The 27,644-nt window shown below is 33.4% G+C and overlaps 2 protein-coding genes across 2 annotated transcripts in view; one reads left to right on the top strand and one right to left on the bottom strand.

Moving 5' to 3' along the window:
- Positions 1-15,668, top strand: part of LOC134687499 (organic cation transporter protein-like) — a 30,131-nt gene extending 14,463 nt beyond the window's left edge. Inside the window, exons 8-10 of the mRNA XM_063547856.1 lie at positions 4,908-5,089; positions 11,000-11,151; positions 15,464-15,668. Of these exons, the coding sequence (XP_063403926.1) occupies positions 4,908-5,089; positions 11,000-11,151; positions 15,464-15,545 (416 nt within the window). The 3' untranslated portion in view covers positions 15,546-15,668. The remainder of the gene's footprint in view (positions 1-4,907; positions 5,090-10,999; positions 11,152-15,463) is intronic.
- A 385-nt stretch (positions 15,669-16,053) lies between these two features.
- On the bottom strand, positions 16,054-27,546 carry LOC134687500 (sialate O-acetylesterase-like). The gene is made up of 9 exons (XM_063547857.1): positions 27,409-27,546; positions 23,306-23,628; positions 22,899-23,037; positions 21,424-21,610; positions 20,047-20,132; positions 19,056-19,186; positions 17,762-17,925; positions 16,793-16,994; positions 16,054-16,427 (listed from the first exon to the last, which is right to left on the bottom strand). The coding sequence occupies exons 1-9, from the start codon at positions 27,491-27,493 to the stop codon at positions 16,128-16,130; spliced, it is 1,617 nt and encodes a 538-aa protein (XP_063403927.1). The 5' UTR covers positions 27,494-27,546; the 3' UTR covers positions 16,054-16,127.
- Positions 27,547-27,644: the final 98 nt, after the last annotated feature.

Below are 27,644 nucleotides of genomic sequence, written 5' to 3' on the forward strand. Positions count from 1 at the left end.
TAATTATGTATTATTATTTCATATTAAATATGAACTTTTATGTCAAATGTTTTATTTGCAAAATGTATTTTTTGCATTTTATGATTTTGAATAAATGACCTTTTTTCGTCAGTTTAGTTTTTATATCATATAGCAAATCAAGCTCAGACTCTGGCTTGTGTTTACGTAGTATGTTTATGGTATCTAGCTGTCTGTCTTAAAACCAGTTTTATTTGCTAATTGAAAATTAAGCGGAATAAAATAATTTAAGACAGCAGAGAAGATAATTCTGTTTAATTGGTTATTACTAACCGACTTAAATAAAAGAGTGATCTATTATTACTGTAAATGTATAATGTCTCTAGTCTGGTCAAAGGGTCAGAGTGTCCTACTTAATTAAACGATAAATTGTTGAAATTAGATAACTTGTTTTCACGTGCAGAGAAATTTCTTTTATGAACAATGCATGACCGGATATCATCTTTCTTATTGGTCAATGGCATTGCGGGTCAGCACGAGTTCACGTGTAAGTGCATTGTGGTCACTTCCTTTTATCATCAGCATTTGATGTGTTAACTTGTGATTTTTATCAAACAATTTGTTCAAAATTCCCACCCACATACCGCCCTTTATATTATCTTTTGAGTAGATATGTATATATGTTTATTTATGGGGCAGGTTTTTCTCCCCACCTTTGCTATTCTTTGTCATTTATTCAATTGACATGATATTAGTTGATGTTATTTCGTAGTAATTATGTATTATTATTTCATATTAAATATGAACTTTTATGTCAAATGTTTTATTTGCAAAATGTATTTTTTGCATTTTATGATTTTGAATAAATGACCTTTTTTCGTCAGTTTAGTTTTTATATCATATAGCAAATCAAGCTCAGACTCTGGCTTGTGTTTACGTAGTATGTTTATGGTATCTAGCTGTCTGTCTTAAATAATGCTTTGCATCAAGTTTCCCCTTGGAATATGTACTAAATGGCCTATCTCTATTATTCATTATATCTGTAGTTCTGATATAATTGAGGTTTGAAAATATCGTACAAAAATGGCTACAGAAGGGTACATAAACCTTAAGCCATTTTAGTCTTACTCAAATGATAGATGAACCTACTCATTTTACTAAATCGTCGTCATCATTGTTAGACCTTTTTATAACAAATGATGCTCACATAATAAATTACTGTGGAGTCGGGCCACCTTTATTAGACCAAATACGTTTTCACTGTCATATAATTAGTCTTTTGAACTTTTCCAAAATGTCGTCAAAAAACTTTTAAGGGTAAAATTTGGCTATATGATCGAGGAGACTATGACAGTTATCGTAACATTTTATCTGAAAAAAATTGGGATTCCGTAATTAACTTAAATAACGTTGAACAATTTACAACCGAAATAACAAAAACTATCATAGAAGCTGCTGAAAAATGTATTCCAAATAAAATAATAACTGTTCGCTAAAATGAACCTCCATGGCTAACAAATGATGTTAAAAAAAAGATAAAGAAAAAAAATAGAATCCACAGAAAGGCTGAAAAATATAATAACCCATCGGAGAGGTCAACATTTAAGAAAATACGAAAAGAAGTTACTAGTTTAATAAGAAAATCGAAGGATGATTATAACAACAATTTACTTTAAAAAATCATGAACAGTAACCCGTCCACTACTTACTGGGGGGAAACGGTTAAACAAATATCCAGATTAAAAACAAACGACGCAAGTGTACCCCCATTAATGGTTAATAGCAACTTAATAGTTGATGAAATCGAAAAGGCAAATGAATTTAATCGATTTTTTTCTTCCCAGTCAAATATTGATGATTCAAGTGCAGTGTTACCTGAGGAACTTCATAACATTAGTGATGATATTAGTTATATAGAACTTACTGTTACTGAAGTTGAAGATATATTGAAAATTGTTAATCCCACCAAAGCTTCCGACCCAGACCTCATAAGTCCCAAATTGTTAAAAGAAGCATCTTCTGTTTTAAAGTATCCCCTATGTAAACTGTTTAACTTATCGTTAAGTACGTCTAATTTTCCAGATCAATGGAAAATAACAAGTGTTATCCCAGTTTATAAAAACAGTAAACCGAATAGTAATTATCAATGTGTATGGAACGATGTGTATATAAACATGTTTACAATCACTTTATGCGCAATAATATTTTAACGAAAAATCAGTCGGGCTTTACACGGGGGGATTCAGCAGAAAACTGTTAATCAATTAATTAACATTTTGAATGATTTCGAAAAGGCTTTAGATAGCGGTAAAGAAATCAGGGTAGTAATATGTGATATAAGTAAAGCGTTTGATCGAGTCTGGCATAAGGGACTGCTATTTAAACTTCAACAAGCGGGCATACCGGGTTCTCTACTAAGATTGTTTGAAAATTATCTTACAAATAGAGTCCAGCGGGTAGTTATTAACGGGTTCAAGTTCCGAATGGTTACATGACAATGCAGGCGTCCCACAAGGGTCCATTCTAGGCCCTCTCCATTTTTTGATACATTGTATTTATAAACGATATCGTAGAAGACATTCAAGTTCAAATTAAGCTTTTCGCAGATGACACTTCATTATATATTATGGTTGACAATCCAACAGAAACAGCTAAAATTTTAAATGACGATATAGATAAGATTTATAATTGGTAAAAAAAAATGGCTTATTAATTTTAATGCCCAAAAAACTGAAAGTATGATAATTTCAAAAAATTGAAATAGACCCTTTCATCCTCCATTAAATATGAACACCCAAGAGCTACAAACAGTAAATAAAAACACAAACATCTAGGTGTCTTTTTTTCTAACAACGGATCCTGGAACGACCATATTGAATATATAGTTTTTAAATCTTACAAAAGAATAAATATAATGGGAAAAATGAAAAATGTTCTTGAGAGATTTTGACTTGAAAAAATTTACATATCGTTTGCTCGCCTCATTCTTGATTACGCCGATGTCGTTTGGGACTCTCAAAATCAGAATTTGATTGCTAAACTTGAAAGTATTCAGCTTGACGCAGCGCGTATGTCACGGGGGGGGGGGGGTACTAAACTTACAAATATAAACAATTTGTATGTTCAAAAACTCGATGGGAAAAATTATCTGAAAGACAACGCAATCACAGAATAACTCATATCACAAAATTTTGAATAATAAAACTCCAGAGTATCAAAGAGACTTATTGCCTGATTCAGTAGGCAGTAGACATGATCATAATACAAAACAGAGAAATAATATTTCACAAGTAAACACACGGTCCCGTTTATATTCTGAATATTTCATCCCTTCAACAACAAAACTATGGAACACTCTTAACTTAAACATAAGAAAATGTGAATCTTTATCATTATTTAAAAAACAAATTAGTACCCAAAATAGTAAGATCATAGCGTATTATTATATAGGACATCACCTTTTCCTTCGTAACTTAGTAGACTCTCCAAATTGTCGTTGTGGCGATGTAGTCTGAAACAAATTCTCACTTCCTGTTATCTTGTCCTTTATATACTAATTTAAGACAAGAACTATTGTATTCTGTTTCAGTTCTTCCTGTCCAAGTTCACACACAAACTTTGCTTGCTTTTTGGATCAACGGTACTCTCAGATGAGCAAAATAGTCTTTTATTTAGTTTGGTGCAGAAATATATTATTAAAAGTAAACGTTTTAAAACTTGATGTTAATGCTTCATCACTCAATAGAAACCAAAGCATTTCACACTGTATACATTACAACAATTCATGTTTATTTTTTTATTTTTTTCTCATTAATTTTCTTCTTCTTCTTCTTCTTTCACCTTTTTCATATTCATATATTTATTACAAAGCATGCCAGTATTTATATTTATATAATTGTTCAATAAGTGTATTATTTTTGTAAAGGAGACAGATTTGTAACAGCAAATTGCTTGTTTCCGAATCCTGAATATTACTTCCTTTGTATAATATCGTATCATGATGAATTATCTGAATAAATATTGTTGAAACTAATGTTGTCTTAGAAATACGTCTTACACCAACACGATTAATCATTTGATACAAAAAAGGTAACACAAATACGGATATTTCTTAGAAATGACGGTTATACTATGAAAGGTACGGTCATCCTTTATAAATTACGGTCATCCTTTCGAAATTACGGTCATCATTTTAACAATCACGGTCATCCTTATTATATGTTACGGTCATCTTGAAAATATTTTAAAGATGATTTACGGTCATCTTAGCGAATTTTTCAAATCCAATTTCCCGTTCTATACACGTTCCTCGATAGAGATTTGTGACTTCCGTGTGAATCTTTTATAAATCTACATCATACCAATGTATTATTTGTAAAGAAAATGATGTAGAAACACCTTAACAGACAATAAAAATACTGACCTGATTTTTCGTCCGACATCTTGGGATGACCGTGAATGCAGTTACGGTCATCAGCTTTACCCCAGTGAACAGTGTTTTAAACATTCTACTTTAAAGAGAAAAGGGAACATTATTTCGTTAAATTATAATAATTGCTTTGCTATTAAGCATTTTTATAGACAATTCGGTACATGTTTAAATGTTTCTATGAAAACCTTTTCAACGTTTCATCATCGCTGTGACAGAGGGTTATTTTGTTGTTATTGTTTTCAGTTATACCATTGTATCCACAAAGATTTTTTGGAATAAACTTCTTTTTTTTTTTAAGAGTAGATTAGTCTGACAGATAACCAATCTATGTGTCTGTAGGACTAGACTACTTCGGGAGGAGGGTAGTATACCTTACCTAATAATGACTTCAATGTTTAGCTAGCAAGCAAGCTAACCAAAGATATTAGCTTTACCTACACACTCAATGCAATCGGCTTTAACTTATTGTTCAATAATGAATTTTGTATACCGAATCATGAATAAAAACTTATTCCAGAGTTACAATGGTTGACGACAACGTTGGCCATGATAGGAAAGCTTGGTTCTGCAGCAGCATTTGCAATAATATATGTGTTCTCTGCGGAGCTGTATCCAACAGTTGTACGCAATACAGGGATGGGTGCAAGCTCTTGTTGTGCACGTGTGGGTGGTATGATAGCACCATACGTTGCAGACTCGGTAAATATCAATATCTAAATATACCTTGCATTACTCTTCCTTTTAAACAGAAGCCTTAGTGACCGAGTGGTCCAAGTTGTTTCTACTGTAATCACTAGCCAGTCAACAGTTAGTCTCGATAACCCAGACGCATATTTAAATATAGCGTCTGGGGTGATTAACCGGACTGTTCAGATATTTATAGGGGGCGTAACAAATAATTAAATATAGAACATATCTATAAATAGCACTTCCGTTATCCCCATTATATTTAAAAACAATTATTACAAACAGTAAACAGTGTAACGTTACATGTATAAAAGTTATGTGATTATTAAAACTGACATTTTGTAGTTGACCCTATTTTGCCCAACTTGCAGATGGGCAATTTTAAAAGAACGACCAAAAAATGTAATTAGCGGGGGTGGTCTTTTTTCCTGAATTTTGTGACACATGTAAAAAAAAAAATTAAGAATTAAGACAGGAATTTTTTTCGTGGGAAACATTTGGTTGATTATATTGGGAAACAATCTAGCATGACTGTAGAGTGCCTTCCTTATAACAAGGTCTGGATCAGCCACTGTCTTCTTCTTCTTCTTCTTTAGGTTTCTAGCGATCCTTCAATTATTGAAGATTATTCGCCGGGCGTCGACTATAAAATTTATAATTTACATTTTAGCAGGAAAAAATCAAAAATAACAAAATCAAGAAAAAAACAAAATAACGTATGTACATTCAAAAAAATAAATTTTGATAAAACTATATACATTTGATAACAGAATAGTTAGGGATAGAATATGGGGATGAGAGCAGATTCTGTGATCATACTCTTAAATCCCTCTACTGTACTGCATGATACTATTTGTTGTGGCAGATAGTTCCAATTTCTAATTGTTCGTGGATAAAAAGAATATTTATAACTGTCTTTAGATGTTTGTATTTGCCTAAATGAGTGCGGATTGCTATGTCTGGTTCTATTGTCTAGTGGGATCAAAAGGTTATGTGTAGGGACTGCAACAATTTCATGAATAATTTTGTAGAAGAAAACAAGTCTGTAACGTAAGCGCCTAATTTCGAGTGGGTACCAATTTAGGTCTGTCATCATTTCAGTAACTGAGCTGGTGTTATGGAAGCTATTGCATGAGAAGCGTGCTGCTCTTCTCTGAACTTTTTCGATTTGTGTAATTTGCTGTTTTTGATGTGGATCCCAGATTGTTGAGCAGTACTCTAATTTTGTCGGACAAGAGCTTTATATGCATGTGCTTTAACTTTTGGAGAGGCTATTTTTAGGTTTCTACGAATAAATCCAAGGGACTGACTTGCTTTTGATGTCATGTTATCTATGTTTGTCCCATTTTAAATTTGATTGAAGAGTTAGGCCTAAATATTTTGTAGAGTCAACTTTTTCTAGAGAGTGATTGTGTAATTTATAAGTGAAGTCTAAAGGTTTGCGTTTTTGAGTTACACTGAGAATGTTGCACTTATCAGGATGAAAATGCATGAGCCAGTCCTGTTTGTGTACATAGGGGATACCACGCTCCGATGTGCGCTATTTTTTTTAGAGAGCTCATAGATCCGTACAGGTGGACCGTTGTACATAAAGCCATACAATATAGCCTAATTTTGTGGCGAGTTACAGTTTCTCCGACATGTAACACAGTATCCCGAACGGCCTATAATCTAGGACCTCATCTTTATATTTAGTGTCGTTTTTCCGTCCTGAACATTACCATTATTTGCCACAAGACGATAACCAAGCAACCCAAAATCAATCTATTTGTATATTATAACACACCACCTTTAATATTCTCTTTTCTTAATGCTATAAAATGCCATTTTTCTATATTTTTGTATTTTAGCATTTTCTCTCTATTCTATGAAACATTTGCCACTTGACGTTAAGCAACCAACAGTCGGTATATTGATCTATATTGAACCAACATTAGTCTGCATTCTTTATTTTTTCCCTTTTTTCTTAGTTTTGTCTCGTTATTCTTATTTCTGTAAATCCTTGTTATAATTTATGCTTTCCTTTTTATATAATCTTTCAGATATCTGACGCACTTACCTTACTCGAAAAGCACACATCACGTTACGTTTATGGAAAGAAAAAACAACTCATACAAATACTTATATTTCAATGTAGAAAATCCTCCATAACAACTTATTACATGTACTGGCAGATCAGTGAGATCATACAATGAGCCAACTCAATTTTTATTTACAAAATTAACTGATCTTAAAATTGCAAACAACAGAATAGTCTAAATGTTTCAAAATAATCTATATCGCATAATCCTTTTGGGACCAATCTGCACACAATACCACTTTGCCAGTCTCCGTGTCCCTGAAGAAATACATAAGTTAACCAGCCATTCATGAAACCCAATTTAATACTCTTTGAATTCATGTTTGAATCAATCACATGGACAAGATGGAATGGGATTTATCAAATACTGCATGATAACTTGTAAAAAAAAACCTGAAAAGTGTATTCTCCTACTACAAACTATTATGCTGAGTTCACACGTAATACGAATTCGATTCCAATATCCATCGTGTATTAAGGGGCAGCTTCACAAAAATTCTCCTGTACATGTGAACTTTTATATAAAATGAGGAGATTGGTATGATTGCAGTTGAGGCAACAACCTAGCAGAGTTCAAATGACATGGATGTTCGCAAATATAATCACTGCCTGGCTTTCAATATTAAGAAATCTCCACACCATATAAATAACTGAGAAGGGTCAGACATGTAAATGAGATACAATGCCAACGTGAATGTCTGTGTACCTTTTTTCGCTTTATGGTTGCTGTCAAGAATAATGTTTATATACTATGATTATAATGATTGCTGGCAGCTTCAGTAATTAAAAACAAATCTTTGAATCTTTTTTTTTATAAAATTGGAGCTGTATATGATACAATGAAAATTCAAGTATTATAGATTTTTTTTTAATTCTTCACATTTTACATATAATATCTGTGTCCAGAAATCTTCATTGGTTTGTCTACAAAAGAAAGTAAATGTTAAAATCAATTTAAATTTTTATCACCAGCATAGCATATATGAAAACAAAATGTTTGGAAAAAATATTATATGTAAATATACATTTTAAAATGTCTTTGTGCCAGCTGAATCCCGCTACGACATGCGAGATTATCTCGCTGTGTTGATGACACAAACCATTGGTGGCATTGTGTTGTTTCCTGTTGTTTTGTCGGGTTGATGTCTTTTTGACACATTCCCTGTTTGTATTCTCTATCAAAATCATGCATGAATTTTTTATCATTATTGAAGGCCATACAGTTGCCTATAATTGCTCACATCTACCTCGTTTGAGCTTGGGGTGGATAACTGTCTCATTGGTATTCATATCACGTCTTCTTATTTGTATAATGTTGACCTTTTGGTACTTTTATTCTCAATTTTTGTTTTAGTCTACATTATGACCTCTTAATCATTTAGATGTCTACTTTGGGTAATGTATGTCACTGGGATCACCGGTTGTTGCCTCTTTGACACCTCCTTTCATTGATGCTGGATCTATTGATTTGCATAAAATCGAATTTTCAGTGTTTTCCTCATGCAATGGTTTTATTTCAAGGTTAAGAAAGCCAATTGGTATATATTCACCGACAACATTGCATGTATTCTTTTATGATTTTTTTTTAGTGTGGAAAAAATTCCTTTTAAAAGTGCAAAAAAAGTATTGTCCAGTTGACCAGTCCAGACTTTGTTTACCAACAGTATTTTAAATTACTTTTTATAACAACGTGTTCCACTTCTTATATGTTTGTAAAAGCTAAATGCATTTGTTTTATAAAAAAAATCGAGCATAAATCATTTTGACCATTTGGTGTATGTTCAAATTGGCATCTTCTAGATATCTTTTGATTGGTTTTCTTCTACTAATGGTTTTGGATTGCGTTCCCTCCTATAAATGTGTACAACATTGCGCATTATCCCCCCCCCCTTTTTTTTACATATCAAAATGCGAACTCCATTATACACTGCAGACAGATACAACAAACTTATCCTGGATGAAGTTCACATTTCATAGCACTTTTCAATAAAGTATTTATAAAGTTAAAGATACTACTAATCAACTACAAAATGTATTTATAGCGTATACGACTGTTCGAGTGGTCCCAGTTAATACAAAAATTGCCATTTATTGTATATAAGTATTAACTTGTTTGCGTAGCACGGACATGCATGAAAGAATATAACTACTCGATGTTTCAGGTTGTACTAGTATTAAAATTTATGTAACAGTTTGTGTTGTTATATCATCTTACCAAAGTTTGATGTGCTGTTATTTTCCTTCGCGGTGATGGAAGCCATGCTGTCTGGTGTTTTCCACGACTTGTATGTCGTCACAAAAAAAATATAAATAGCTTTACACAACAATCGGTTCACTCGGGCTTTTCAATAGTAATATCGTAATATAATTTCTTCCGAAGTCAATAACCAACTTCTTGGTTATTCGTCTTGGACAATATCTTTAAATACAAGCTAAAAAATCCGATACTATTCCGAATGTCATAAATTACCATTTTTATATCACATGTCATCCAGACGCTCTACTTTGAAAAATAAAGCGGCTGGATGATCGAGACTAGTCAACAGTGAGGTTGTGAGTTCGAGCCCAGCTCGTGCGGGTGCACTTGAATCCAATCTAAATTAACTAGGATTGTCAGTTTTCCTATCGAAGGTCGGTGGTTTTATCCGGACACTCCAGCTTCTTCCACCATTAATAACTGGCTGCCACGAAAAAGCCCAAAAGCGGTCACTTGTAATTTGGCTATATTTTATGTCTATGAAGAATAATAGACTCTCAATTACTCGTTGTTCTTCTACTTTTAGGGTTTGTCAATTCACGCTATGATTTATTAAAATAAATGAATTGATAAAGCATATACTTTTATTTTCTTTTACACTTGTTTTAAGTTGCCTCCTTACTTCTACTTAAAATTAGAGAAAAAATCGCAAAGTTAATGAGCTCTTAGGGAAAAAAAACCATTGTTTTGTCCTCTAGAGCCATACTTTCTTAGTATTCTTCCGGTTTTATTTTAATTTAGAACTATGTTACTAATGCCATTTTGGTTACTTGGATGATGATCATTGACCTATTATCACGTATGATCGTCTGATATTTTTAATCATTTGATTTTTTTTTTTTTTTTTTCATTTTTGACACTGTTTAATCTGCGACTTCAATACATTCCTCTAGAATTGGATGATTTAAAAGAGTCTAATTTTGGTGGCAGTGTTTTGTTTAAGCCACACTAATTTCTAGTTTTATGTTGGTTGGAATATAATCATGTATATAGTTGATGTCAATTTTTGCTTAACTAGACTAAGTAAATATTTTTGCTTAGGGGCCAGCAGAAGCCTGCTTTCGGGTGCGGAATTTCCTCCCTGTGTCGAAGACCCATTTGTGGCCTCGGTCTATTTTCCCTTTATGGTCGGGTTGTTTTCTCTTTGACACATTCCCCATTTCCATTCTCCATTCTCCATTTCCATTCTCTTGGAGAAGAATCCCAATTTGAAAAGAAATGGCTTAAAATTATTCCCAAAAAGACAACAGTTTTCCCAAACAGTGCAGTCTCAGTTGTTATTGTGCATGAATACAAACTGAAAACCACTCATTTACACATTTTCCATGCCTAAAATGACTAAATGTGCAGATTTGAGGGCCTATTTATGTATCATCATTGACAATAGGGGGTCTTATTTCTTATTTCAAATGAGGGTTTACCTCTTGAAAGGGGGTCTGCAAATAGAAGTTCCAGTCAAATTCATGGTTTGTTATAATTTTCCTAATTTGATGAAAATTACGCATATTTTCCCAATAAAAAAGAGTGGAGGTAGTTTTGAAAAAAGCCAAAAATATCACTGAGAATACGACAATTTTATTTAAAGGCAAAAATTATTGGTGGTGATTTTGGCCATGCTGTGCCACTAGCAGTATTTGGTGCTGCCTCCGTGTTAGCTGGACTGTTATCGCTGTTGCTACCAGAGACTCTTGGTGAACATTTACCAGAGTCTATAGAGGATGGAGTAATATTTGGAACGTAAGTTCTTAAGCTTAAGAATGCACTTAGGTGAAATTAAAAAATCATTACAATGAAGAAGAAAATATGTAGACAAGTATTATTTTAATTTTAGTTTCTTGTGTACAATTTGGAAATAGTATGGCGTTCATTATCACTGAACTAGTATATATTTGTTTAGGGGCCAGCTGAAGGACGCCTCCGGGTGCGGAAATTTCTCGCTACATTGAAGACCTGTTGGTGACCCTCTGCTGTTGTTTTTTTTATTAGGTCGGGTTGTTGTCTCTTTGACACATTCCCCATTTCCATTCTCAATTTTAAGTGATAAAATTACAGGGAGGAACACATTCAGTATTCAAACTTGTTTACTACCATGCTGTTAGAAAATAGTCCAGAGAAAATCTTTTATTCCAATAATTTTATTTTAGGCTAATGATTTTGAAGGTTAAATTTTAATATATATAATAAAACAGAAGTCCGCCCGAGATTTATGGGACTCTATGAATACCTGCCAACTGTCACTATTTGCGGGGGATTTCCCCCATGAAAGCTCCAAAATGGAAATTTCAAAAGAACAATTGTGTCCACAATTATAACAAAACAGTTAATCTTCTAATGGCTTTAGGTTTTTAAAAGTATGAAGCAGCCAAAAAACAACATTGAAATACATTTGAAGGCCCCCTTGGAAGTTTTTCAGGACTATGAAAGCCATCTTGCACGCAAAACCCCATGTTCATTTTGAAAAGTTGGCAGGTATGCCTATGAGAACATTTTTTGTTTGTGTGCTTCGCGCAAAAATACATATACATGTACCAAATGACGAGTTGTAGTACAATTTTGTATCAATAGTCAGGATTCATTTAATTACTGCAACGGTATGCTCTATTTGGTATGGTCTGTGTTATCTTTTGAATTCTCATATCATACCTTCTTCAATCTATATTGTTATGTTTGATTTTGATTGAGTTTTCTTGTTATGTATAAGACACAAATATTTCAACTTCGCTAGTCTTTCAAAAGTGGAGTTGGACAACATTTAATAACATATATATTCTCAGTGCTGTTACCTAGTGACACAATGCATGGCGCAAATGTTATCTTTGTCAGATTACGATATTGATTATTGCTGTTCATTAAGTTTGTCATATTATACTACATGTACATAAGTAAAATTAATCCTGTAATCCATCACAACTTTTTGACGTGAAATGTATCTACATGTATAACTTATTGAAAGTATCCCTGGTTGATATATAAGAACACATCACAGTTAACACATCAAAACTATGCAATGAACGAAACATTCCAATGATCCCCGAAAAACATAATATAAGTCTTCGAAAAAATAAGCTTGAATGGGAAGATGGTCTCGAAAACTGTCCTTGTTATCTACTAGAAAATGGAGACCGGAAAGACTTTACTAATGAACATATAGCACAGGGCAATTGTAAAATGAGCAATTTATAAAATAATAATGAAATAAAACGTTCTGTAATGATAACAAAATCATCATAGTTTCGATATCATATGATCAACTACATGTATAATCAGAAAGTAATTTAAAATATTATTTTTAAAGTGCACTTTAATTTTACATGAATAAAATGAACTTAGGTGTCAAAACTATTGAGACAGCATCCCATCCCAAAGAAAAACTTTATTCAATACCTCAACCTTTATGCTTTTTACTAATTCGAGCATTACTCTTAAATTGTTTTTGATACTATTTAGTACACGATAGGCCTGTTAAATGTAACTGACTGACTGTCCAGTTTTTATACGTCCGGGACGGGACGTATTAGGGTATACCGTTGTCCGTCCGTCCGTCTGTCCGTCGTCCACACTTCGGACAATAACTTAAAAACGCTTTCACAAATTTCCATGAAACTTAAGTGAATTGTTTATATCTATTGAAATAAGCTCCCTTTGGTTTTTTTTAATTTCAGATTTTAGTTTTGGATTTATGGGGCTTTATTCATAAAAAAGGGGGGATTTTCAACACTTCGGACAATAACTCAAAAAGGCTTTCACCAATATCCATGAAACTTTGGTGAATTGTTTATATCTATTGACGTAAGCTCCCTTTCGTTTTTTTTTTAATTTCAGATTTTAGTTTTGGATTTATGGGGCTTTATTCATAAAAAAAGGGGGGATTTTCAACACTTCGGACAATATCTCAAAAAGGCCTTCACCAATGTCCATGAAACTTTGGTGAATTGTTTATATCTCTTGATGTAAGCTCCCTTTCGTTTTGTTTTAATTTCAGATTTTAAGTTTTGGATTTATGGGGCTTTATTCATAAAAAAAGGGGGAATTTTAACACTTCGGACAATTACTCAAAAAGGCTTTCACCAATATCCATGAAATTTTGGCGAATTGTTTATATCTATTGATGTAAGCTCCCTTTCAATTTTCATAAATTTCAGATTTTAAGTTTTGGATTTATGGGGCTTTATTAATAAAAAAGGGGGATTTTTAACACTTCGGACAATAACTCAAAAAGGCTTTCACCAATGTCCATGAAACTTTGGTGAATTGTTTATATCTATTGATGTAACAAATAATACTTAATAAAATCTGATGAAAACATAAAATTTGTAAAATCTTTAGTTCAATTTAAAACATTATATTTCTTGTAAAAAATAGGTTCCATGAATGTCATACGTTTGTACTATTATTGAATGGTTGCAAGGATGAAAGCACATTAGCAATCCCTGAGATACTAACTGTTCCCTGAGGCATATATCATTTTATGAAAACATTTTTACTATCTAACCTTTGGATAAAAATCAAATGCTATTTTTGCATATAGGATGTTTTACTCTTGTTAAAATTGGTTGCAATTGAAATCACAAATGATACCTTAGCATCGCAGCTTTTTTATATAGTTAGCTATAGGTTTCGGTGGAAGGGTTGAGCGCAATAAAAAATGTTATAAAACATAACTAGTCTACAATAGCATATAATAAGTGAACAAGTGACGACATAAAAATCATAACATGTTACTAAATATTCCTTAAATGTTAAAGGGTGTCATTTTATGAAAAAAATTTGGAAATCAAGTCTCCTAAACATTTATCAATATGATCATCTTGTGAATATTCTAAACAATAAAAAGGTCCAATCAATATACCCCAAGAAAATTACCTTCTTTCAAACTACTATAAAATTTGGAAATCAGCCATAGAATTACTAAAACCCATGATCATATATCCCTTTCCTTATATTGCATTGAAGACTTCTATGTTATATGCCAATGTTAATGATATTTATTTTTTATGCTAAATATTGAAAAGCTGAACTAGGTTTAATCATCAGTGTCTTCTTCACTGTAATCACTGTCCTCATCATCAGATAAATCCTCATTTTCATTCTCAGAAGAGGCCTCCTCATCATCAATGAAATCCTCATCCTCATCATCAATGAAATCCTCATCTCCATCATCAATGTAATCTTTATCTTCATCATCAATGAAATCCTTACTTTCATCGCCTACTTCCTCATTTAGATCATAACTTTCAGTAGAGTCACTTTCACCATCTTCACTTTCCCTGTTATCTTCTTGCTGCTCCTTATTGTCATAGTAGTCTTTTTTGCCATTTTTATACGCCCGTCGTCTTTCAGACGGGACGTATTATGGTATACCATTGTCCGTCCGTCTGTCCGTCCGTCCGTCGTCCACACCTCAGACAATAACTCACATAAGCTCCCTTTCCATTTTATAAATATAAAAGGTACTAGGTACTCAGAAAGTGATTTGTGAACAAGATAGATTGTATGGATGAAAAATTAAGACAACGAACTTAGTTAAATTTGAGGTAGCCTTAATAGTGCCATTTTTTTGTGCATTTTTATTTATTAGGGGGGGGGGGTATTTGACAGGGCTCACACTATTTCTAGTTGATCATATAAATTCATTAAAAGACAAGTTAAAAGAGCAACGGGCGTATCATGCGCTAAAGCGCCAGCCCTTTATTTATTGTGTGATTAAAAAATACGGTATAAATATTAGTAGATTTTTTTCCAGTTTAACATACAAGCATTTTGTTCCTGAACCAAGTCAGTCTACATGTATCTGTACTTTGTGTTATTTGTTTTTGTTTGTCTTTTATGCACGTTTAGTTTTTCAAAAGAGTCGGAATTGGTTGAAGGTGAAGTCTTTTGTACTGTCCAATATTATTAATTCGTGTTTTCCTTTTATTCACATCTTCTCTAGCCAATGGCTACGAGGAGGGGAGGGGATTGTAACCCTTGGGTAGAGTAGATGTTTATTCCTTATCAATTCTAATAATATGTCGCACTAAAGTAAACTTTGGATATTTTCTAATTACAGAGATCAGTACCGAGAGAAGAAAGCCAGAAAATATAAACCCAGTTCTAATGACCTTTTGAAAATCGAAATGACAAAGTTTTGAAAAAAGTCAAACTAATATAAGACGGAATACAATACTAGTACTTCCAACAATCTTTAAATGTGGTTTCGACAACTTTTAACATAATCGACATGGAATATAAATTTGAAGACTATGTACATGTACAGTTAAATTCAAAGCGGATGGCGTGTTTCTTGTTGCTATATGTACAGGAAGGGATTGCAAAGAACAAGATTTGGATTTATCTTACTTTGAAGAACATGATTGTAATTGGAATTGTTCTTTGAACTGCCAAAATATGGAAATAGCAGTACATTCGCTGGGTTTGTTTTTTTTCTTTTTTTAAGTGACATTTGCAATACTGATGAAAATTCAATTTTAAGTTTTAAGAGATCTTGCGTACTAGTCTAAAGGTTACATATAAGGCTGATGACAATTGATATACTGTGAGGATTTTCAGCATGGAACTGTAACACTTAAAATATATATCGAATATTTAGGCCAATCTATCGTAAAACACATTTTTTATTCAGATGAAATAAACGATGTGTGCATTTTAACGTTTATATTTATATTTAACAAGAGAATAAAAATATATTAAATATACAATATATTTAGTTTTGTTTAATATGTAACTCGTTTCCTTGCTCTTATTCTGTTATACTTATTGTTTCCAAAGTTACCGACTGTTATCATTGGTGGGGCAGGCAAGCCATTTTCTTTGCTATAAATAGCACATCTAAATAGATCACATGGAGACTCCCTCCATTCATAACGTAGACCTACAACGTGTTCGGTGTCAGCACATGCAGCATACCAAACTCTAACGGAGAATGCATCATACTCAACTATAGGTGCTGGCATCCACTGAGAAGAGTTATCGAACTTATTGCAGACGGATCTGTTGTTTGTTGAACAGCACACCTGCAAAACGTTTGCAAAAAGTGTAAGAAAAACTACAATGTTATAAGTCAGAGTAACTTCTGGTATCAGAAATGGTTTTATATTATGATCTTGATTCATGTTTAACCAACACATATTAAGTGCATGTGGCATGAGAAATTAAAGTCTTCAAAGTGGCATCGAAGGTATAACAATGATATAATTTAACCAATGCAGCAAAAATCTCTAAGATTTTTGATTTACTCATCTTGATGAATTTTAACCATAAGAAGAAATGCAATCCAGAAATTCTTTAAGGCACTTAATATCAAGAATACTTTTAACTGGATAAAAGTGATATAAATATTTTTTCTAAACTAACAGTTAAGATGATATAATTGTTCTACCTCAAACCCTTCCATCGATCTTATATCCAAATGTGTACTTCTATTATCGTATCCAATGCGTATAGTTTTATCTCCTTCGTGAAGTGAATATCCATCTGGCTGTGGTCCTTGATATCTTATGTTGGTATGCTTATTGTACGCAACAGCTAAAGCTGAAGTCAGCAGACGACTTGCAACGTCCTGTTTATATCGTGGATGTATACTGAAAATTTCAAAACGGGATGAAAAACAAACTTTATACAATCTATTCAATCATTTTGATAACAGCGTAGACAAGACCATTCTTGACTCGCTCGGGTTATCAATTGACTAGGTTAAATTAAGTTTAAGTGAAAGTTCGTCTGAATGCTCCATTTGTCATATCGTACGTGTAAAACAAAAAATCCAGTTTGAATGTATATAACAGTGTTAATATATACATTCAAACTGGATTTTTTGTTTGTTTGCCAAAGATTACAAACGCTAAAATCAAATAATACGAATAACTAGCAGAGGACTAATCCTTGTGTGTCGATTTAAATGTTAAATGCTTTAATTTTTTTTCTTCTCGTGCCCCTGCATGCACTTTACTCTTTTATTATGTTTAAATACCCATTGTAAGGCCTCTGACTGATATCCGATGACAAACCAGTTAAATAGAAATAATTCAGTATTTTTATAACACAAGTACTGCGGTTGTCTACGCTGTTATGAACATGATTCTATTTAATTAATGTACGATGGTGATCGTTTAATACACCCCTTCAAACAATAAGGCCCTGAATAAAAGGCGTTAGATATGTATATCTTTTATAGTTCCTGTTCCTAAGAGATACTTTTATATGTATTGAAATTTCCTGGAGTTTTAGTTGTCGAGTATAACATACTTAAAGAATAAAGAATAATTATATACAAATGGTCAGATTACGCTTTAAACGAATAATGAAGATTAAAAAAGAAAGTCGCCAAGTTATTTCTTAATTTTATTACCTTCCATACGGGGATGAAAAATCTGGTAGATCCATAGCAACAGCCATAAAAACATTACTCATATAATAGTTCGGGACATATCCCATGTCTGCTGTTTGGTGCCATCTTATATCAGGGAATCCAGTTGAAATGTCGTATTTTGATCGATCTCTGTTTGGTGCGAGCTTAAAAGTCATTATAAGTTTATAAAATTAATGCGATTATTGCGAATGCAAATAACAAATTATAAGAACTGCAAACATTTGATAAGCTATTAATGACATGTTATGTTGGTAAAACTGCAGACATTTGTTAAGCTATGAAGGACGTATGTTCGTCAAACAGCAGACAGTTGTTAAGCTACATGTATGAATAACATATGTTCTTAAAACAGCAGACATTTGTTAAGCGATGAATAACGTATATTCGTCAAACAGCAGACATTTGTTAAGCTATGAATAACGTATGTTCTTAAATCAGCAGACATCTGTTAAGCTATGATTAACATATGTTCGTAAAACAGCAGACATTTGTTAAGCTATGAATAACGTATTACATATTAAATAAGGCCGTTAGTTTTTCTCGTTTGAATTGTTTTACATTGTCTTATCGGGGCCTTTTATAGCTGACTATGCGGTATGGGCTTTGCTCATTGTTGAAGGCCGTTCGGTGACCTATAGTTGTTAATGTCTGTGTAATTTTGGTCTTTTGTGGATAGTTGTCTCATTGGCAATCATACCATATCTTCTTTCTTATATGTTCTTAAAACAGCAGACATTTGTTAAGCTATGAATAGCATATGTTCGTAAAACAGCATACATTTGTTAAGCTATGAATGACGTATGTTCGTAAACAGCAGACATTTTTTTAAGCTATGAATAACGTATGTTCGTAAATAGCAGACATTTGTAAAGCTAGCTATGAATGACGTATGTTTGTCAAACAGCAGACATTTGATAAGCTATAATTACGTATATTCGTAAAACAGCAGACATTTGAATTTGCTATAAATGACGTATGTTTGTCAAACAGCAGACATTTGTTAAGCTATGAAAAACGTGTGTTCGTAAAACAGCAGACATTTGTTTAGCTATGAAGATGTATGTTCGTAAAACAGCAGACAGTTGTTAAGCTATCATGATTAACGTTCGTAAAACTGTATTTTTTATATAGCTATGTGTACAACTAACTATTTTAAACTATAAAAAGAGATACTTTTCATAGTGGTATTAACTAGCTTCATGGAATTATCAGCTATTTGTTTACAGAATAAAAAGAATTAGGTAATAAACCTATATGTACTTTAATTTCATACCTGAACAAATCCGAAAGGGAATAGGCTATTTGTTTGACCATCAGAATTCGTGGTAAATTGTTTCCTCCAATCTGCAATCATTTCAGGAAAAGTACAGTTATATGTATCTGGACTGCCAGCGTTAGCCTCTCCTGTAAAAAAAGATTGAAAATAATAGTTTAACCTATTTTAAACAAACGTATGAAAGGTGTTTTGTTTAAATACTACAGAAAACAAAATTGATACGGGGAATGTGTGAAAGAGACAACGACCACTCTAAAGAGATGATATTGAAAATATTTTGGGACAAAATGACTGTATGTCTTTAACTCCAATTAATTTTATTATTTGTCTGAAATTATAGACACAAAATTTCAGGACTCGTTTTTTAATAAACGTTTGCTAACTTTATAATTTTCATTTGCTTTCAAAAGGCTTTCGAACCATGGTGACCTTCAATTAACATATACTATATAAATGGAAAAAAAAAATTGGTGTGTATCATATTTATGATAACAATAAAAAAAGACCCATTATAAATCAAAGCTTTAAAATGTGACTTTTTTTATTGCATTACGTACATTTACTTTGAAGTACAGTTTTCGAAAATATAACATAGTACGGTTTAACGGTGATTTTCCAGATTCTCTTTTTATTAGTACATGTAAATGCAGAAAATCGTGCAATTTACAGCCGATTTCACAGAGTGTGTATCTAAAGGTAATATCTTTGGTTAGCTTGCTTGCTAACTGAACCGTGAAATCATTATTAGGTCAGGTAAACTACCCTTCATTAAGAGTAGTGAAGTCCGACAGATAACCAGTCTATCTGTCTGTAGAACTAAGCTGCTTCGAAATGAGGGTAGTATACCTAAGCACCTAATAATGATTACACGGTTCAGCTAGCAAGCAAGCTAACTCAATATATTACCTTTCAAATTAGATAAACACGCTATGAAATCGGCTGTAAGACTACGAGGAAGTTAGAATGTAAAATCTAAGATTTACTTTACCTTGATACCAAACAACACCATATATGGTCAATCTTGTAAAAGGCGCCATCATTGCATTCCAAAGAGATGAATGTGTTAGAGTAAGGCTACAATTATTAAGTTAAACGTATTATAATACATGTAATCGTAGCTATTTTAAAACAGTTCAAATCCTCCCAAGCAAATATTAAATTTATCTATAATGACCATATGATATTTTATCAGCCACTATGTAAAAATCAGATAAGCACATGGAGCATATAATTGAAAGTCAAGAGAAACAAGTTATTTTGTACGTTCATAATTTATAACAAGAGGCTGTCACAACGACAGCAAACCGGATTTATTAATATTTATTTGTGTCACAATATCACAAGAACAATTACTGATGAATGGTGAAAGTGAAAATCGTCATTATCAAATTTGACCTCCATTTTGTCATCAGTATCAACATATTAAAATTTGAAAAGCTTAGATTGAATGGTTCATGAGAAATGCACGGACACGACTGGAAACACCATTTTTTAATATTTCAAGCACTATCATCTCCTGAACAGTAAAAGTCAAAATGGTCATTATTGAACTTGACCTCCATTTTGTTATCAGTAACAACATATTAAAATTTGGGAACCTTTGGTAGAACAGTTCATGCGTAAATGCACGGACACAACTGGAAACTCCATTTTTCAATCTTTCAAGAACCATAACTCCTGAACGGTAAAGGTCAAAATCGTCATTATTGAACTTGACCTCCATTTTGTCATCAGTAGCAACATATTAAAATTTGGCAAGCTTTGGTAGAACAGTTCATGCGTAAATGCACGGACACGACTGGAAACTCCATTTTTTAAACTTTCAAGAACCATAACTGCTGAACGGTAAAAGTCAAAATCGTCATTATTGAACTTGACCTTCATTTAGTTGTCAGTAACAACATATTAAAATTTCAAAAGCTTTGGTTGAGCAGTTCATGAGTTAATGCACGGACAACATTTGATTGCCGCCCGCCAGGCCGCCCGCCAGACCGCCCGCCGTACATCCCCAAAACAATTTTGTCACAAAAATCCGGTTAAAAATAATATTCCATTCAAAGAGTCCCATCTTCTAAGCCTTTGTATGTACTTGTACTATTAGCTCCAGTATTATTTTTTAATATTTTGAAGTTTGAGGACGTCTTCATTTCATTTTACAGAAGGAGCAGTAAATAGGTATAGGAAGATGTGGTATGAGTGCCAATGAGACAACTCTCCATCCAAATAACAATTTATAAAAGAAAACCATTATAGGTCAAGGTACGCATATTTCAAGTTTTAAGAATCTCACACTATAACACAAACGGTAGAACAATTTAATGATTTTGTTTTTCTTTGACGGTAGATGTATTGATATACTTCTTACTTGTCTGGTTTTCCTTCCTTTATACCGCACTTAGCTAAGGCATTAGCCGATGACCACGATTCAATAGCTGTACCACCCCATGCTGACGTAATAAGACCAATAGGATATCCCCTGTTCTGGTAAAGAAGCTTGCCATACAACCAACAAACGGCAGAGAAATACGTCCATGGTTTATGTCCTACTGTATCTGAAGTATTGTATTTAAATCTTTAAGACTTTTGATGGAAATTTGTTGAATGTTTATTATTATTGAATTAGAAGTGTAATTCGTCAAATGTATTACAGGAATACATTTATGTGTTAACAAAAAAATCTATCTCATTAGTCTTATATAATATATGATGTTTCATTGGTGATGTGAAATCAGTGTTACATGGGTTAGTGCTAAAAAATCCAATTTAAAGCAAGCAATGTAAACATGCAATTAGATTTTTATAGGTCTATTAAATTTTGTTTTATAAATTATAGATTTATGTTTATCGTTGCTTTTACCTCTTTAAGAAAGAATTTTGGGGGATCGAATTAGTCAATCAAATTCTTTACCTTTGTTTCACTTTCTATGTTGACATTCTTTTCCTTTAAATAACCATATACACGTGCAATGCATTCGTATACTATCTCTTTCTACGAGGTTAAATTGAAGTTCACATGAATACGAATTTAATGAGGTTGAGTTTTTCACTTGCAAGTGAATAATTCGTTACAAATGTTTATTAGTGGTTTTTTTTTACAAAATTGAACCCTTTTAGCTGATAAAAGCAAATTATTATTTCACTATTCCACTCTCATTATATTTTTAATGATTGAACAAAAAAAAATATATTTTAGATTTTATATATATCTTGTAGCTAGTGCCCCTTTAAGCACTACATTTAGGCTTTTTCGTGGCGGCCAGTTTTAATTGGTGGAGGAAGCCGGAGTGTCCGGAGAAAATCACCGACCTTCGATAGGAAAACTGACAATCCTAGTCATTTAGGCATCAACCATTTGATTTTCGGGGGGGGGGCTATGGATTTTTTTTCTGAACAATTTTTTTTGGCAAAAAACAATCTATTTTTTTTCCAACAAGTCGAAAACAATTTTTCTTTTTCAATTTTAGCATTACATATAGTGGCAGCTGAGGGTCAAACAAACAATTTTTTTTCTCAGGGTCAAAAACAAATTATTTTTTTCTCCAAAGACTGGAAACAAACATGGATTTTTTTTCCAAAAAAATCCATAGCCCCCCCCCCCCCCCCAGAAAATCAAATGGTTGCTGCCTTAAGATTGGAGTCGACTACACCACACGAGCGGGGTTCGAACTTACAACCTCAGTGTTGACTGGCTAGTGATTACAATAGTAACTAATTAGACCACTCGGCCACCGAGGCACCAAAAAAGCGTTTTTACTTTATTAGCATTGACACTTTTTAAAAATTGAACTGATCATAGACTTGTGTTTATTGTATACATTTTCAAAAAAACACCGAACATACCTTGGCTCGGAATTGACCATGGCTCTGCAACTCCTTTCAGATCTGTGAGTGGTGTATCAGATGTTTCTTGAGAGGCTGTAAAAACCCTGATATGCGAGTAGTTTTTTGCTTCCTGCATTTCAGCTTGTGCATCATTGGCCTGAATGTTTTAAACACATTTTGTACATGCTATTATATTTATTAATCTCTATCTAAAATTTTGTTCTAAAAGAATAACTTGATGAGAGAAGTAGCAACCAAACAGCAAAACAAAAGAAAAACAATTCCATTAATACATAATCTTCAATAATTACAGTACAAATGTATAGACAAGTGTCTATATGTATGATTGTAAAAAAGAAAAACAAGACCAGTAATTCTGATCGATGTACAAATAAACGCAAGTTAAGCACTAGAGTAGTACGTACCATGTCAAGTGTGAAGACCATATTGCTTTGACCGGAACATATCCAGATGTCACCGAACAAGACATTTTTTAACATAATGCTTTTGTTTTGTGACTTCGCCGTAATGTTGTAAGTAGAGTTAGTGTCCTTTATAGGTGGTAACTTTACACTCCACGTATTTTGTTCTGTGACAGTAGTGGTGACGGCTTCATGATCGAATCCTGTAACAACCACGTCGCTACCAACATGTTCACCATATCCCCATACTGTGGCTGCCTGTGGAGCTTTCTGTAGAACCATATTATCTCCATAGTATGCAGCAAATGAGAATGTAAAGTTTCCAACTAATTTAAAAGTACAAAAAAAAAGATCTTCACAAAAATAACTAGAAGCTCCAATAACACGAATAGCTCACATGTGTCTTTCTAAGGAATATTATAAAGACCAAGTTTCTTTTTTTTTCAGTTACTTTTTTTAGTTCTTAAGATAGTAGCCTAAAGTTTAAATAGACAAGACAAGTTTATTAATATACTCGGGCACATATTGTGTGCAACATGTTATCATTCCTGCAGAAAATCTTAATGATCTTAATGTGTCTTTATAGATAGTACATTGTTATAAGACTAAGATTTTTCTGTTCACATTTTTACATATTTATTTTTTATTTTAGTTTTTAAGACAAATTAGCCAAAAAATTCAAAAGTTTAACTGGCATTCTTTTTAGGATCTGGTAAAATTTTCGTCTTGTTTGGCCATTGGTGATCGTATCTTGCTAATAATATTTGCTGTTTATATTTCGCTTTGTCAACTATACTTTTCAAGATTATAAACAACGGAAAATAGACCAATAATAGCCATTAAAGTCAATAACGCACTAGTAAAAGTAAATTAACAATCTTGTTGTGTTGACCTATTGTAAGATCCTGATCAATATTGCTCGTCAAAGTTTCTCTTTTCGGAACAAATTCAAGATAATAGCCTAATCAACAAAATTTCCAAGAAAATGTGCATCATATGACTTTTATGTTATCTTGATTTCAACAACTACTGCAAAGTGGCAATAACTAATTTCGGTCTACTGGCCTATATCTAGCTGTTGTATTGCGGGTCATGTTAATAAAAATTAGGAAAAAACATGTTCCTAAAAATAAGGATATTAAGAGTTTAAATGAAGTGGGTGTAAGCAATTGTAGGCGACCGCATGGCCGTTTCCAAACTGCGTGTTCAGCTAAAAAGGACCCGAAATGACAATATTGTAAAAAAACATCAAACGAGATAAACTATATAACGATCTATGTACAAAATAATAAACAAAATAAAATGTGATATACAGCATGAAATAAACGACAACAAAACGCTTTTGGTCCTATGTAAAAAGTAAGAAGCAAGAACCAGATGGAATATCACCTCTATTGAATAAATATGTTTTTTTACACAGCGACAGTCATTCCAAAGCTGAAATCCTGAACACAGAAGAGGACCTAACCACTATGCCTGATAAAGGCCCAAGCCAATATGAAAGCATGAATGACATCCGGATCAATGAAATGCGCATCATCAAGCTATTGAAAGGACTAAATCAATACAAAGCGTCTGGTCCATACCAAATACCAACCCGGTTCCTGAACACATGTGCAGCTGAGATCTCACCAGCACCCACTCTACTATTCCAGTATTCCATCAACTCAGGGACTGTCCCATCAGACTGGAGAGAAGCTCTTATTACACCGCTTTTTAAGAAAGGGGAGCGCAATGTTCCATCAAATTACAGACCATTGTCCCTTACACCAGTTGTCAGCAAAGCTCTTGAACATGTCGTTTATTCAACCATCATGGACATCTAGATAATTTCAAGATTCTGACAGATTGCCATCATGGATTCCGCTCTAAGCATCGTGTGAATCACAGTTGTCATTAACAATCCAAGGGATAGCAGAAAAACTGAAAACAGGGAGAGATAAGGTTGACATAATACTACTGGATTTTGCCAAGGCTTTCGACAAAGTGCCACACCAACGCCTTTTGTATAAGCTAGGTTTTTATGTGATTAGAGGTATCACTCCAAAATGGATTTCATCATTTTTGTGATCTCGAACTCGGAAGAGTGATAGTAGAAGGCTCTACCTCAGAGAATCTAGATGTTCTTTCTGGAGTTCCTCAAGGCACTGTCCTAGGTCCCCTTTCGTTCCTGGTATACATTAACGACCTGCCTGACACAGTATCATCTTCTGCAGTTCGCCTTTTTGCCGATGACAGCTTGTTATATAAGCACATCAGGAATCAAGCAGATGCAAATAACCTTCAACAAAATTGACTGCCCTAGAGCAATGGGAACATGTATGGCAGATGAGCTTTCACCCTGCTAAATGCACAGTCATCAGAATAGGAACCAACCGAGAAAAAAACACCTACATGGACACCAACTCGAAGTTGTGGACAGCAGCAAATATCTTGGTGTTACTCTTAGCGAAGACCTAACTTGGAAAAAGCTAGCAGAGGTAACAGCAGCCAAAGCATCAATAACTCTAGGATTCTTGCACCACAACTTCAGGGACTGTAACAAAACAGTCCGAGAAACAACCTACAGATCCATGATACGACCATCATTAGAGTATGCGTCTGCTGTATGGGACCCATACAAAGTGGAAGACATAAACCGACTCGACAAAGTGCAAAGAAGGGGAGCCCGTTAGTCTGTAAAAACTACAGAGATAAAACCCCTTGATGTGTCACCAACATGATTCAGCTTCTCATATGGGAATCATTACAAGATCGACGTAAGGACCGTCGCCTATTGATCATGTACAAGGCCATTAATGGCATGATTTCCATACCAGAAGCTAACAGTATCATCAACAAAAGTGACAACAGAACCAGAGGGGCAAACAGATTGAGGCAGATCTACACCAAAACAGAAGTGTACAGACAATCCTTCTTTTCTCGCACTATCTAGAATTGGAACCAGCTACCAAGTTGCAACAACGGTGACCAACTCAACCACTATGGACGACTTCAAGGCTAGCCTCCATGCAGGCAGCGGATGCCCTGAGGACAACCGCATAAACCACCATTTGATGTAGATAGTTATAACTGTAAATACAACTAGCTTTTAATTTGTACATATTAAACCTTTGTGGAGAGTGTCTCCCTCAGACCTACGCCTGGTCAATATTTACAGTCGTCTACGACTCCTGACCATTATTGGTAGATGAGATGAGTGAATAACAGAGGTCTGACTTGGGACAGGCACATACAAAATGTTACAAAAATTGAAGGCGAAATCCAACCCCTAACGGACAGTAGTGTTACAATACAAAAAAAAAACTATTAACAAAAATTTGTCCCTAGTACTCGTATGCCCCATCCACATTATAATTTTCTATGTTCAGTGGACCGTGAAAATGGAGTCAAAACTCTAAATTTGGTATTAAAAATTGGAAAGTTCATATCATAAGGAACATGTATACTAAGTTTCTAGTTGATTGGACTTCAACTTCATCAAAAACTAACATGACCCAAAACTTTAACCTGAAGCGGGACAGACGGACGAATGAACGAACAAACGGACGCAGACTAGAAAACATATTGCCATAAATTGGGCATAAAAAATAAGCTCATAAGGGATATTTGAACAAATATCAAATCAATACATAGAAGAAAGACATCATACAAACAAACAAAAAACAACAAAAGAAACACACCGGACATGGCAGGAAACTAAAGTACATCATCCACAACAAAAAAAGACACCAAGGACAGACCTAATCGACTAGCACTTACTGACGGCTGAAGTTAATTGTTTGAATTTGTTTCCATATGTTACAATTTATAGTGATAAATAATCAAATATGGACCATTAATACAGAACGAATTGAACTTAAAAATAAAATTAATACAATTGACTGAGAAATCTTAGATTAAACAAACAATCAAAAACGGGATTTTTCTTGTCTTGAATATGATACAAAAAAGAATGCGGACACGAATTTTGTCATACTGATTTATGCTATGACAGGGAAAGGGGCGGTAACTGAAGAAAAAAAATCAACGTGAAATATAGATATTTCATGACTCAACAATATGTTTTTCTTCTTAAACTTTGCATGTGAAAATTAAAATCTCACCGTCTTTTCTCCTTGTGCTTCTCATACAACTGGATACAGTTACACAGAAAAATATGATCAACGAAATAATAAGAAGAATTCGCATCTTTGTCGTGTGACAACAGCTACACACATAGATTTGAGTTTATTTGTTTATCATGTTAGTGGTTAATCGACCTTGTATCGGTGATTATGTTACTATTTTTAAATTGAAAACTATTCACTTTTAAGTCAATAATTGAATATACTGATTTTAG

This window comes from Mytilus trossulus, chromosome 10 (genome assembly GCF_036588685.1).
Source record: "Mytilus trossulus isolate FHL-02 chromosome 10, PNRI_Mtr1.1.1.hap1, whole genome shotgun sequence".
NCBI classification, from domain to species: Eukaryota; Metazoa; Mollusca; class Bivalvia; order Mytilida; family Mytilidae; genus Mytilus; species Mytilus trossulus.

Excerpts from the sequence above, each read along its gene's own strand:
- LOC134687500 (XM_063547857.1), bottom strand. The coding sequence starts at position 27,493 with ATGCGAATTCTTCTTATTATTTCGTTGATCATATTTTTCTGTGTAACT. Across the intron at positions 21,611-22,898 it reads ATGGTCAATTCCGAGCCAAG|ATACAGTAGGACATAAACCA; the intron begins GTATGTTCGGTG and ends ACAATACTTCAG. Across the intron at positions 16,428-16,792 it reads GATCGATGGAAGGGTTTGAG|GTGTGCTGTTCAACAAACAA; the intron begins GTAGAACAATTA and ends AACGTTTTGCAG.